The sequence below is a fragment of the Drosophila subobscura genome, chromosome J (genome assembly GCF_008121235.1).
Source record: "Drosophila subobscura isolate 14011-0131.10 chromosome J, UCBerk_Dsub_1.0, whole genome shotgun sequence".
Classification (NCBI taxonomy): domain Eukaryota; kingdom Metazoa; phylum Arthropoda; class Insecta; order Diptera; family Drosophilidae; genus Drosophila; species Drosophila subobscura.
Window position 1 is genome coordinate 6,257,110 of NC_048532.1, and position 12,560 is coordinate 6,269,669.

The 12,560-nt window shown below is 49.3% G+C and overlaps 3 protein-coding genes across 3 annotated transcripts; 2 read left to right on the top strand and 1 right to left on the bottom strand.

Annotated features, from left to right (window-relative positions):
• Positions 1-37: 37 nt before the first annotated feature.
• On the bottom strand, positions 38-7,935 carry LOC117894254 (E3 ubiquitin-protein ligase listerin). The gene is made up of 14 exons (XM_034801207.1): positions 7,834-7,935; positions 6,973-7,766; positions 6,735-6,914; positions 5,640-6,672; positions 4,263-5,570; positions 3,966-4,198; positions 3,725-3,908; positions 3,390-3,665; positions 2,891-3,325; positions 2,704-2,815; positions 1,041-1,252; positions 611-802; positions 374-541; positions 38-306 (listed from the first exon to the last, which is right to left on the bottom strand). The coding sequence occupies exons 1-14, from the start codon at positions 7,879-7,881 to the stop codon at positions 247-249; spliced, it is 5,235 nt and encodes a 1,744-aa protein (XP_034657098.1). The 5' UTR covers positions 7,882-7,935; the 3' UTR covers positions 38-246.
• LOC117894261 lies at positions 1,400-2,887 on the top strand. Its single transcript, XM_034801216.1, has 2 exons — positions 1,400-2,304; positions 2,363-2,887. Exons 1-2 carry the CDS (start codon positions 1,452-1,454, stop codon positions 2,695-2,697), a joined length of 1,188 nt encoding a protein of 395 aa, XP_034657107.1. The 5' UTR covers positions 1,400-1,451; the 3' UTR covers positions 2,698-2,887.
• Positions 7,936-8,213: 278 nt separating the features above from the next.
• On the top strand, positions 8,214-10,573 carry LOC117894256 (nucleolar protein 11). The gene is made up of 4 exons (XM_034801210.1): positions 8,214-8,412; positions 8,484-8,648; positions 8,709-9,072; positions 9,127-10,573. The coding sequence occupies exons 1-4, from the start codon at positions 8,281-8,283 to the stop codon at positions 10,485-10,487; spliced, it is 2,022 nt and encodes a 673-aa protein (XP_034657101.1). The 5' UTR covers positions 8,214-8,280; the 3' UTR covers positions 10,488-10,573.
• Positions 10,574-12,560: the final 1,987 nt, after the last annotated feature.

The window sequence follows — 12,560 nt, forward strand, 5'->3', positions numbered from 1 at the left end:
ATGCACAAACCAGACTAACATTAATTGTTAACTGTTCATTTAATTAGAACCTTTAATTTGTGAATTATTTACAATTATAAATATTCAATCCCATCTCTGTCTGAGAACACAATAAAAGTATTATAATTATTTCTGATTTACACTTTAAAGGGAATCCTGAAAGTATTGCCTAATTGGTTTGGGGTTGGTTTTGGGTTGTGCCTTTTGTTTAATACGTGTTTTAGCTGATGTTTACTTATGTTCCATCTAGAAGACGTTGCGGCATATGGGGCATGTGGACTTGCTGCTGGTGGTGAACCATTTGTACTGCGAGAAAAATGTAAAAATGTTTTTCTTTGGCAAAAAGGGAGAAAAACGCATTGTGAATGCTTACCAAGCATGGGCCGTGGAACTTCTTTTTGCACGTTTTACACGTGAGCTTCGGCAGCTGGCAAGTGTCCTGATGGATGACGGTATAGCACACGTAGCACTCCTCCACGCCCTCGAATTTCTTGTCCAGATTGTTCTTCCACATGGTAAGGCCATCATAGATGGTGCCATTCTATAGGGAGTACAAAAAGAAGTTGCTGTACTACTATAAACTATAAGCCTTGCTGCAATAAAAACCCACCTGGTGCGTCAGAAAGATGGTTAACTGCATGCCCACATTGCGCGAGGAGGCACGCCCTCCAATCTGCTTGCCGCACTCAACCTTCACGGCGCCGAGTGGATAATTGGGGGCCAGCGTAATGACCAATTCCATGCGCGCCTCATCGATGGCATATACGGCCAGCACTTCACGGGTAGACGCGTGTACTGTGACCTGGAAATATTTAATATTGTATATTAAGTTAACAGGAGCCAAGAATCACAGCAGTCTTTGCTCATTTAAGCAAACAGATAAAAGTGTTTCTGCTCAACGAAAGTAAACCAAAATGATTCCACTGGAGATCTTTCGCAGCATTGTCATCGTTCTGCTGTTGATTAGCATCGCTGTGGTATTTGTTCTGCGCATGAACGCCGAAGAGGAGGCATAAGGCGTAAACGTATCCAAACCTCACCTGCATATTCTCGTGCTTCTCCTTACGATTTGCGATTGCCTTCAGCTCCTCGCTGCAGATCAGAGAGCTCACATAGTTGGTGGTGAGATTGTCAACAAAGTTCTTCTGCCTGGACTGGCAGGTGTTCCACCATTTACGCACGACGGCCGGCAGCTTGCGCAGCACTTCGGTGTACAAGTGACACACATAGCGCTCCAGTGGCAGTTGGCGTTCTGTGTTGGAAGAGAGAGACGGTCAAGACATGCCATGAATTGGATTTGAAAAATGAAAATCACACAAAAGTCATTCATATCGTAGATCCCAACACAAATTCCAGTTTAGTTTCGTTTCACTCGTTTCTTTTGATATTTTTTGTTCCTTGTTGAATTATTTGAATTATTTCGGAGTTTGTTTTCCACGTTGTTCGGTAAAATGTCCCAAAAGCAGACCGCAGAGATGGCGCAGCCACCGCGCGGCATTAGGCTGGAGAACGAGAAGCAGACTGTCGCGGAGGCTCTCAATTTTATGAAGCTGGAGTGCATGCATCAGCCAGAGGCAGCAAAGCCCAAGGAGCCCGAGGGTCCCACAGTGGCCGACGAGCTGAATGCCCGCCTGGCCATGGTCCATGTGCGCGAGAATCGAGCGAAACGCATCAAGCGTTTGGTCAAGTTTCCTGCAACCGAGCAACAACCATTGTACAAGTTCATCTGCGTGTGTCCCCGCTACCATCCCTGCTACGGACCCTGCCAGCACACGGGCCAGATCATCATCGATCGCGATGTTTTGTCGCGCGAGGAGCACATTTGTTTTCTGGCCACACCCAAGAAGGACATGACCTCACCGCAACTATTCAAGCAGCCGATTTACTACACCAAAAAGTACTTCATGCCCACGTGCACGGCCCGCATTGAACGCCTGGCAGATCCCCTGCCTGTCCGTGTAAAGGACACGTTCAAGACCTACAAGAACGTGCTCGAGCCCCGTCAATTAACCGCCTTGCAGAACCAGATGAAGCCCAAGCCGCCCGTTGAGGTGATGACCATGGACAAGGCGCTGGAGTACTTGGAGGAGGAGATGCGACAACGACGAACGGCCAAGCAACTGCATCGCCGCCGCTGCAAGAGCCTAAAGAAGCGAATCCTCAAGCGGCAACGCAAACAGATGGAGAAGATCGTCTGCGTGCTGTTCGAGGAGATGAAGGATTTCCTGCTCAACGATCAGTTTATCGTTGATGAAAATTCACCGCTCTGTGCTGTGATACTGGACAAGATCAGAGAGTTTACGGGTTAGTGGCGGCACTAAGAAACGTGTGTGGAAAAATTTAAATATTATTCCATTTGCAGACCAAGAGTTCTACACGACCAGCAACCTACGTGAATATCAAAAGATATTGGCCAACAATTTAACCGTTTGGATCAACAAGTTCATCTCCAATTTGAACATTTACTTGGCACCACAACAGATTCCCGTGCAGCGTACAATGATGGCCGAAGAAGATCCGGAACAGTTTGTGCCACTGTCCGATTACATTTCGCTGTCCGAACACATGGGTGAGATGACCCAAGAGACAGTTCCGACTGGCTATGACTATGAGGACTATGGCAATGAGGAATATTTGCCTGGCGTACTGACCGCAGCCGATGAGGCCTCTGTGGACACACTGACAAACGCACTTTAAGCTTACCCTTGAGTTGAGACCAAGTGAGCTCCTTGTAGACGCCATTGCTATGCACCTTGGCGCTGTGATTCTTTAGTATGTCCACCGGCATCGCACGGAACAGGAAGTGCAGAAAATTCTATAGTAAAAAGAACCCAAATTTAAATGTAACACTCCAAAATCAATAGTAAATGTAAATGATTTTTATGCGTACCTCCTCGTATCGGTTGTCATTCAGCCAATTGGTGTAAACAGCACGCAAGGCCACTGGCGACTTGGCACAGGCATTGATAATGCAATCCCACAGAAGCAAGTAGCTGAGCGCTTCATGCCTGTCAATGGGCTCCAGATCGTCCAGATCCGTCAGCTTGAAGCTGAACTCCTCCACGTATTTCTTAGTCAGGGCCTCATAGCGCGTTAGGTAGTCCTCGAAGCGATTGAGAAAGTGCCACTTGGAGATGGTCGAAGAGGCATCCAGGCTCTCGCTCTGCCGCTCATTCAATTCAATATCATCCGCCACAAAGTGCTGCGTTAGCTGTTTGATGGCATTCACTGCACTGAGGCGCACCGAATACTGCAAACTGTGGAGCTGCTTGAAGAGGAAATTGCACAGATGATCCAGGGTGATTTTGCTGTTGGCCTTGCAAAACTGAAAGTGCAAGAAGGAATGAGTTTATACACAAGATATATATATGTTGCTGTTCTCGTTTTACCGCATAGACGAAACTGTAATCGAGCAGCTCCAGCGTGGGAGTTAAACGTTCCAGCATTGCCTCATAGCACGTCTGCATGCCGCTCTCCACATTTGCGTCGTTCGTGAGCTGATAGTATGACTTGAAGAGCACCACATTCACTTCTTTGGCGAACACAGAATCCCATTCGTCAACCATATTCTTGAGCACTTCCGTGGAGCTCTTTTGTTTCTCGGTGCGTATAAAGCTAATGAGGGCGGCAAACAATTGATAAACTGCCACAATGAACAGGGAAGTCTGCAAAACAGAGAGAAAAATTATCCAAAATGAAGCTACATTCGAATGAACCCACGCACCTTTGGATCATTGTAATGTGCCATGGATTTGGAGACAGTCAGCACCCAAGAGCTGAGGCCAATGCGTATGGCATCCCAGTTCTTGATGCTCAGCTCGTAGGGAAAGCGTTGCAGCACTTGCGTGAGCAGTTTTATAAACTCTACAGTATTCAGCACAGACTCGTAGGGTTGTTTGAGTAGTTCTCTGGAAGATTTATGCATTAGAAGATGGAATAAACCAGGTGAAAGTCCCCCCACTTACACATTGTAATGGAGCAGATCCTTTTGGCTGGCCTGCTTCTCTCCAACGCTGGTCATGAACTGCACTGCTGAGGCAATAATATTCCGATCCGTTTGCTCATTCACCTCACCCTCAAAATTGTTCAAGAGCAGGCAGTGGAAGACGGCTGCCTTGACCCAAATATCGCCTGGTTCGGTCCGCATTATGGCCGAGCTCAGGCCAATGGCCTTCTGCGAGAGCTTGGGCAACAGATACTGTCAAAGAAAGAAGATAACCATGAAACACGTGTCTGACTTGAATTAGTTTTAATTTGCTCACCTGTAGTGACATCACATATGCTTTGAGGGCTCCCTGGGTAACCAGCAGCTCAGCCAGATCCTCGTGCAGCAGAATGGTGGCGCTCTCCTCGAAGGCGGCGTACTGGGGACAGAAGGTCAGGTAGCCCAAGAGACGGCAATCAATCACACTCGACTGCTGTGCTGCTGCCAGTTCCAGTCGCTGCTTCACAATGCCAACCAACTCACTGCTGTTGCCCATAAAGCTTTGAACCTTCACCGTCAGAAACAGCACCAGCTCCTCGGCCGAGGGTTCGAGTTGTGAGACCTCAAGCCAACTCTCGGCAGCACCCGCCACTCGAATGCACTGCAGGAGCTCTGTTATCAAGGATTCGCTCCATTTCTTGAGCACATCGGCATTCAGATCGCAGTAGTCCTCGGTGAGTTCATCGTCGGCCTCGTCTGTCACTTGCGGTGGCGGGAATTGATATACGAGCTTGTACAGTGTGGAAAAGTTAAGCGCGGTTCGCTGCAGCAGGGGCACAATTTCCTCCTTCTCCAGGGAGGCGCTCTCGAAGGCAACGCCAGCACTGACATTTCCCTCCAGGGCCTCCAGAAAGACACAATGATTCTCGAATTTGCGAACCTTTTCCGAGGTTTTCAGGGGAGAAGTGAGCAGGGCCACAATGGTTTCATCTATGTGAGCCAAACGCTCCTCTTCATCCTCGATATTCTCAGTGGAGCAGATCACAAACTTGGCCATTGCCTCGGCCATGCCGTCCAGGTTGTCAGCCTTCAGTTCGCTGGCGTTGGCCAGATCTTCAACGATTTTTGCACAACTCTTTAACATGCCATCATCGATCTGTATGTCCTTGCTGGACAGAGCATCCTGCCAGCAAGTGGTAATCTCCCACAGCGTGTCCTCCGATAGATAGTCTTCGGGGCGATGCTCCAAGCTGAACTTGTACAGCTTCAGGAAGATCTGCTGACGCACCGCCAGCGAGGAGTTCTCATTGCCACAAATCACGGGCATAATTTGAGCTATAAAGCTGCCGCAGACCTCTACCATATCATCGGTCAACGGCTGCTCCAATGGCCCACACATGGCCAGCAGTATTTTATCCACAGTGGAAGCGTTGATGAGAATATCGCCCGAGTCGGTTTGGAAGAAGCATTTGTGCAGCAAGTTCAACTTCTCTCGATTGTTGTCTACGACAACCTCTTCGGCTATGCGTGCAATGACAGCACACGTTTCCGGGCTGCTGAGCATCTGCCGCACAGCAGGTTCCGAGCACAGCGGATACGACAGCAGGCGATGGAGTAGCAGATTCTGCACGCGATGTTGCGGCAGCTAAAAGTACAGACAGAAATGCATTTAATTAATAATTAGCTGGGCAATTGCTCGTTTGCTGCTTCCCACCTGCAAGAGAGTCTTTTCAATGTACTCGAAGCGCTGTTCAGACGGCAGTAGGGGCAGAATCTCAAACACAATCTCCACCACACACTCGCTGGCCTCGTCGTTCAAGTGTCCCAGCAGGGCGACAAATTTATCCAAAGTGGCGCTCATCTCTGCCGAGTCTGTGAGGCTCTTGTAGAACTGCTCATCGGTGAACATTTTGGTGAGGGCGCGAACTTGTTCGATGCAACGCGAAGAGGAGTCACCGCCGGCACTGGCCTTGTCCAGGCAAATCCTCACCAGCTTCACAACCAATTGCTTGAGCTCTTTCTGTATAAACTTTGCCGACTCTTGGGCCCTTTTGACTGGCGTAGATGGTGATTCCTTTGGTATCTGTTCACCATCTACTCCCGCAAACTTGATGCTCGGCGACTCCAGGCTGGGATTGGCCATATGCAGGTCCTGCACCAAAAGCAAGACATGGGCAAGCAGCTGATCCTCTACCTGCTCGACAGCCAAGTCCTGGGTGACCAGCTCGAAGATGCGTGTCCAGAACTGGTTCAGCAATTTGGCATACAAGCCACCATTGTCCAGGCCATTGTTGATCTGGCGATCCCAAAAGGCCACCAGGGCAGAGCTGTGCTGGAAAAAGTTCTTCACATGCGCACTGTCGCTCCTCAGCAGCCCACCAATGGGCTCCAGCAGGTTCCTCTGCAGCAGCCCAGACGCGAATTCGTCCACCTTCGCCTCCCGCTCCTTGTCGTTGTTGATCTGCTGCAGCAGGAAGCGCAGGCACTCGAAGTACGCATTGTGGATGATAGTGCAGTCGGACTTGGCCAGCGGCGGATCAAATTTCTCTGTGATGGCCAGCTTCATGTCGTCAAAGAAGCGCTGATAGAACTCGTAGATATCGAAATCCAGCAGACTGGCTGGTGTAATCTTGGACAGAAAGGGCAGTAGATTCGGGCAGATGGCCTGGGCATTGCGATTGAAGGCATTCCGCAGCAGAGACGACAGCTTGGGCAGCAGAGCCTTTCGTATGTTGAGCGGCACAAACCTGAAGAATAGTCACAAAGGATTTGACTCGGATCGAACCCCGATGGAATGGCATTTTCTTACCAATCTTCATAGTTACTTTGCAGCAGCAAAACGCATCCCCAGATGTGGGGAGCCACAATGGGATCGGCCTCGTCTATAAACTGAAAGCTGAGAGTAATCACTTGCGTCTTTTGAGGAGTAATCACTTCCAGCAGGGCCACCGATTGCAGCACATGGTAGATGCATTCAAACCAGGCCGCTCTAAGGGATTACAAATCGTTTCAATTACTTCCAATGAACAGATACGATGTACACATACTTGATGGGTGGAACTTTGTTCTTGGCATAACTCCAGAACTTTTGGTGGGACACCAGAGTGGCGAGGCCCTCCTTTACTTGGCTCAGATCCTCTGCGAGAGAAGTTTGCTCCATAAAGAAGGACAGAAGTTTGAGGCTGCTAATCACAACACGCTGGTACTTTTGCTCCGCCTCCTCGGGAGTGAGGTTCTTCCCGAGCGATAGAGTGGCAGGCGTGTGGAAGGTTAGATTACGTGTGGCATACTCCAGGATTTCCGTTTGGCAATGCAGGCACACCTCCATGGTGCGATTGGCGTTGCCGGCAAAGGTGTCGCGGAATGATTGGCTGGCAATGCTGGCTGCCGGGGCGTACGTGTCGAATCGACTGGCCACCCACACGGGCACCAGCAGCTTCAGATACGGAGCCATGGCCCGCTTGCACTTGGACATGAGCTGCTGCAGCACCGTCTGGCAGAGCTCGCGCACATTGTGCTCCGGGTCGCTGGCCAGATTGTGGTAGTACTTCGGCCACAGCGGCAGAATGTTCTTCAGGGTGTCGAGGTCCGACACCTCAATGAATTCCTGAATTTCCTGCAACGCCTTCTTCTTGGTCATGGGATCTTTTTTGGACAGTTTGCGCAGTATTATCTGGGTCTGTGGACTTATGTTGGCATCGAAGCTATCTGGCATTTGCTCCGCACTGGCAAAGCCCGGAGCGAAGGGCACCAGACCTCCGCCATCCGCCTGCGCCGAGAAGCCCACGAATATGGGTGTGTTGCTGCCGAGCAGCTCCGCCGTCCGACTGCTGCTCGATGGCTGTTGTCGAGTGGGGGTGATGATGCATGTTATATTTTTGACATTATATATAATTATTGCGTCTTACTTTGGCATTGTTTTTGGTGCGCGGCGCTTGTTTGGTCTTTCCACCCATTGCAAAATTTATTAGAACAGTGTTGTGAAATCAGCTTGTTATGTTTATGTTCGATAACACACGTGGCACGCCAGTGCTGGGCAATGGCTGCGTGCTATCAATCGATAACGTCTGCTGATTTGGCGGGAGTACCGCAATTCAAATTAAGGAATTGAAAAACGATGTATCCACAAATAGAATAACTTTAAGCTAGAAAACTAAATGATTTAGTTTATATTTTTAGTCTAGCGAACAATTCCATCTTCTTATTCTGACTATCACAGCTGTTCTGAAGCCCGCTTGTTTCAAATTTAGCGTGAAAACGGCTAGCTTTACAGCACTGCTGCTCGATCAGCTGTGCCGACGATACTTCTTCTTCTAGTTAGCCGCACGTGTTGCAGTTGTTTTCAATTTTCAATTATGTCGAAATTTCTATCCTATTATAATCTGTTCCCCATACCGGACCCCAAGGAGTTCCTGGGCCTGGCCTCAGACAGAGAAAAGGGCAATGTGGTAACTACCCTCGCACGCAATGTGGTGGTAGTCCTAAACGTAAGTTTCGATGATTGAATTTTGATCCAAAGGAACGGAATTCACTGGAATTTAAATGGATATTCTTGCAGATAAGCACACAGAAGCAGTTGTTGAGCTGGTCTTTGCCGGAGAAACTGTCCACCAAAGTGATTTACGATCCCAGCAGCCAGCATTATGTGGGAGTTTTTGGAAATCATTCACTCCGCCTCTGGGATGTGGGCACCGCCGATGTCTCCAAGTGCAAGAAGCTTAAGGTATTTGGGAGTCTATAAATGTCCATCGCATCATAGATAACACATTTTGTATGCTTGCAGTTCCAAAAGAGCATAGCCCATTTGGTGGAAACAGATCAAGAGGCCCTGGTCCTGTATAGCGATGGCGTATGCCAAACCCTGTCTCAGGCCCTGGCCTCTCGCAAGGATCAAAAAGAGGATACGGCCGAGCAGCTGGCCCTGGTTGCCAGCAAGGCTCTGAGCAAGCCCACGGTGTACACAATGCCGCAGGGCCAGCAGGTGCTCACATATTTCGAAGAAACCAAAGCAACGGGCGTGCTGCAACTCATCCGCCTGTCGCTGGCCACGTCCACCAGGCGCGAATACACCATTGAACGGGAGTCAGTGAGGCTTACCGGCTATGCGGTGGTAGATGGCGACACTGCACCGCAGATGCTGACCATTTGTGAGTACAAAAATCCTTAATTTGAGAATCTGTCTTAAGCCAAGCCATTTGCAGGGTCCGACAAGCGCATCTTTATGCTAAATCTCGCCGAGCGCACTTCGGAGCGATCACCCGGGCAATATGTGTCCATGCTGACCGATCTGAACGTGGAGAAGAAGCTGTCGGTGCACGGCGTCTCGCGCAACTTTGCGGCCATCTATGGCGCCAACTATGGGCAAGAGGGCGCCTCGCTGCTGGTCTACAACACCCAGTTCAAGGTGGTCAATGCCAAGCAGTACTTCAAGATGTATCTGGAATTCTCCCGCCTGTGGGCACGCGATGAGCACATCCTGCTGGCCATGGGCCAAAACATAGCTGCCGTTCGGTACCGCATGAGCAGCGAAATACTCGTGGACATGCTGGGTTCCCAGTCGAGCGACACGCAAATGAACACCATTGAGCTGGACCACATCAACGAGGAGGATACTTTGGAGTCGGCCATCAAGTTTGCTGGCAGCAAGAAGCACCGACAGAGCTATGCCAAACTGCAGGCGAATCTTAAGATGCTGCCGCCACTGGAAATGTCAGAAGCTGATGGAAGAAAGGTGGCCTACGATCCACCAGAGTTGTTCGAGGAGGAGATGAGCGAGCTGATCAAGCAGCATGTCCACGGCGAGCTGATTGAATGCGAAAATGGTCTGGACGATGTGAGCGTTACCTTGATGACAAACTACTTCGATGAGGGACCCATGAACACGGCCGTGCAGGCTCTGGTGCGGCAGCTGGAACGGAGTGGAGCCGGCGAGGAGGAGATTATAGAGAAGATATTGACCCTGTTCATCAAGACAAAGAACACGGAACATGTCCTAATGTGCCTGAGACGTTACAGCAATATATCGGAGAAAATGTTGGCCTGGTCTCTGCGCTACGCCCTGGATAACACACCAAATCCCACTAGAATCAATGGCCATTCGACAGAAGAGCCCATGGAAACGGATCAGACCAATGACGAGCTGCTCAATGCGGTGCTGGCCTGCAGCTTCGACCCGAGCGCCATTGAGCCGCACCTGCAGGAGCGTCTGCAGATCTCACATGTCCAGTATCTGCTGAATCACCTGTACGTGCTGGCCAGTGAACCCAGCGCCCAGCTGGAGGAGCGACCCAACCGCGAGGCATCGCTGGTGCAAACAGAATCCCAAGCCTTGCAATGGTTTGGCACACTGCTCACATCCCACTTCACCGTGCTGACCATCTCCAAGGATGAACAGGTGTTGGATAACCTCACCAAATGGTCAGATCTCTTGGCCTTTTATCGGGACAGCTTAACCGATATGGCGGCTCTCCTGCCGCAGCTCACAAAGATTGTGGAGATGCGCGAGACGCGGTCGATGTACTCAACTGCCTGGTACGGCATCGAGGAGGTTGTCTTATACTAGGACGCAGGCAGAGAGATGCATCATGGCTAGCCCCTAGCGTTGTTTCTTAGTGCATAAGCTAAATAAATGTAGAATTGACAAGATGATCAGTTTGTGTGTCTTAACGACTGCGATTTGATGTAGATTTCAGCCGGGTCATGTTAGCCCCACCATTACCTTCGTTTGTAGCCCCCTGAAATCGGCATTAGCTGACCACAAAACTATCTGCTTACAAGTATCTTCCATTATAAAACTGTACCATCTGCAGTCCGCACATTAATACGAAAACCTTTTCCATCAATTGCTAACGATGCGAGCACATGCGACCGACCGGCCATTGGCCATCGCTCCTTGGCACTCCATTTGACATCATTCCCGCATCATCAGCAGCACTACCAGTACCAGCAGCAGCAGCAGCACAATGACAAACCACTTGGCTGAAGTCCAGCCAGCTCCAGGTACTAGCTGCAGCCTCTTTACCACTTTCTCTGCACCTTTCTCGAATCAATCTCGACTCGCAGCGAACCACTTGAGAGCGATGACCAGCCAAATAAAAATAAAATAAATAAGTGGAGAAAAATAACGAATGAGTCGAGTTGTGCCGCATTTAAAAATAGCCCCCAATCTCAGCGACTGATTCAATTTGGGAGTTTTGATTAGAGCGTGGGCTGCGTCTGGGGATGGGTCTGTCGCTGCTTCTTGTTCTGTGCATGAATTTTGTAGTGGGTTCTGGCTAGGCTTCTATTTTATGGCAGGCACTAGCAGCGCGGTCGCGTCCATTCAAATTACATGCAACTCAAAATCATCTTTCTTCTATTTCTATTTGATTTTAAGCTCGAGATTTATCGCGTGCTCAAAGGGCTGGGAGTTCAGGGGGGAGGGAGAGGGTGAAAAACCTGCTTGTAACGTCATAAAATCGAGATAAATTATTTAATTTTCGATTTCCTAAAACCATTAAGCAAAAGGCAGAAGAGACCAGACCAGGCCAGACCAGACGCCTGCCTAGCTCTACCCCATGACCAAGCCACGACCAAGTAGTGCCCATACCCATGGCCCGGTCCGAGAGCAAGTTGCCAAGTCATACCCAAGCGACACAATCACTATCTGTGCTGGCCCTTATATAAAAGGCTCCCTCATCCCTATATAATACATAAAGATTTGTATGTACAACAATGAAGGTTTGCTGCTGATGCTGCGCTGCCTCTGCTGACCGCTTGGCTCTTGCTGCTGCATCCATGGCGGAGGCGAAGCAAAGGATATGGATAGAGATACAGAGATACTTACATACATACATGCAAACGCCTACCTGTGCGCAGGTAGCCAGCCGCACAACCAGGCAGGTAAGCAACTCTTTGCCAGAGCAAACACAGTGCCGCAGATACACGGATACACCAGCGCACACCAGGGACAGGGACAGATACAGATACAGATGCGCGTTACTTGTTGCAAACAAACGTTGAGAGATGGGGTACGGGTACGACAACTACACCAACGACACGCTACCCCCATGCTGGGCACTGGGCACGGGCACCACCTTCTGCCATCGAGGCACATTTAGCAGCGTCATGATCATCAGGGCTCAGAGACGAAGCGGGAAAAAGGGATGGGGGTTTGGGATTGGTGCTGCGTTGGGTCTGAAGGTCTAAGATGCAACATCAAACAGCATCAGGGCTGCAGGCGCAAATCACTGGGAAGATACAGGATTGAGCGGAAATCACGGCTTCCATGGGTAACGCTGAAACACTCTTCAATGGAATATATCCGAATAATACAATAGAAGGAAAGATATGCTCAAACAGGAACTATTACCTATGGGGAAAGATTATTAAATATTAGAGATCGTTCCAAGACAAATATATATCCATATAGCAGTAAAGGTTAGGGATTATATATAAATAGTATTGAATATGGATGTAATGGTAAGAAATAGTTCAGTTAGTACTTATATACATATGTATGCATCACATGTCAAAGAAAAGAGCGTGAAGTGATCTCTAGTTCCACCCGAAACTCCTCTTAAAATCTTAAATAAAATCACGAAAACATCACCTCGTGATTTCTGTGGCCGTAACGCAGCCCTGGCGAGATTGCAGC

Coding starts and splice junctions, on each gene's coding strand:
- LOC117894261 (XM_034801216.1), top strand. CDS start 1,452: ATGTCCCAAAAGCAGACCGCAGAGATGGCGCAGCCACCGCGCGGCATT. Junction 2,305..2,362: donor CAAGATCAGAGAGTTTACGG/GTTAGTGGCGGC, acceptor TTCCATTTGCAG/ACCAAGAGTTCTACACGACC.
- LOC117894254 (XM_034801207.1), bottom strand. CDS start 7,881: ATGGGTGGAAAGACCAAACAAGCGCCGCGCACCAAAAACAATGCCAAA. Junction 2,816..2,890: donor ATGACAACCGATACGAGGAG/GTACGCATAAAA, acceptor TTTTTACTATAG/AATTTTCTGCACTTCCTGTT. Junction 542..610: donor CCATCTTTCTGACGCACCAG/GTGGGTTTTTAT, acceptor TACTCCCTATAG/AATGGCACCATCTATGATGG.
- LOC117894256 (XM_034801210.1), top strand. CDS start 8,281: ATGTCGAAATTTCTATCCTATTATAATCTGTTCCCCATACCGGACCCC. Junction 8,413..8,483: donor ATGTGGTGGTAGTCCTAAAC/GTAAGTTTCGAT, acceptor ATATTCTTGCAG/ATAAGCACACAGAAGCAGTT. Junction 9,073..9,126: donor ACCGCAGATGCTGACCATTT/GTGAGTACAAAA, acceptor AGCCATTTGCAG/GGTCCGACAAGCGCATCTTT.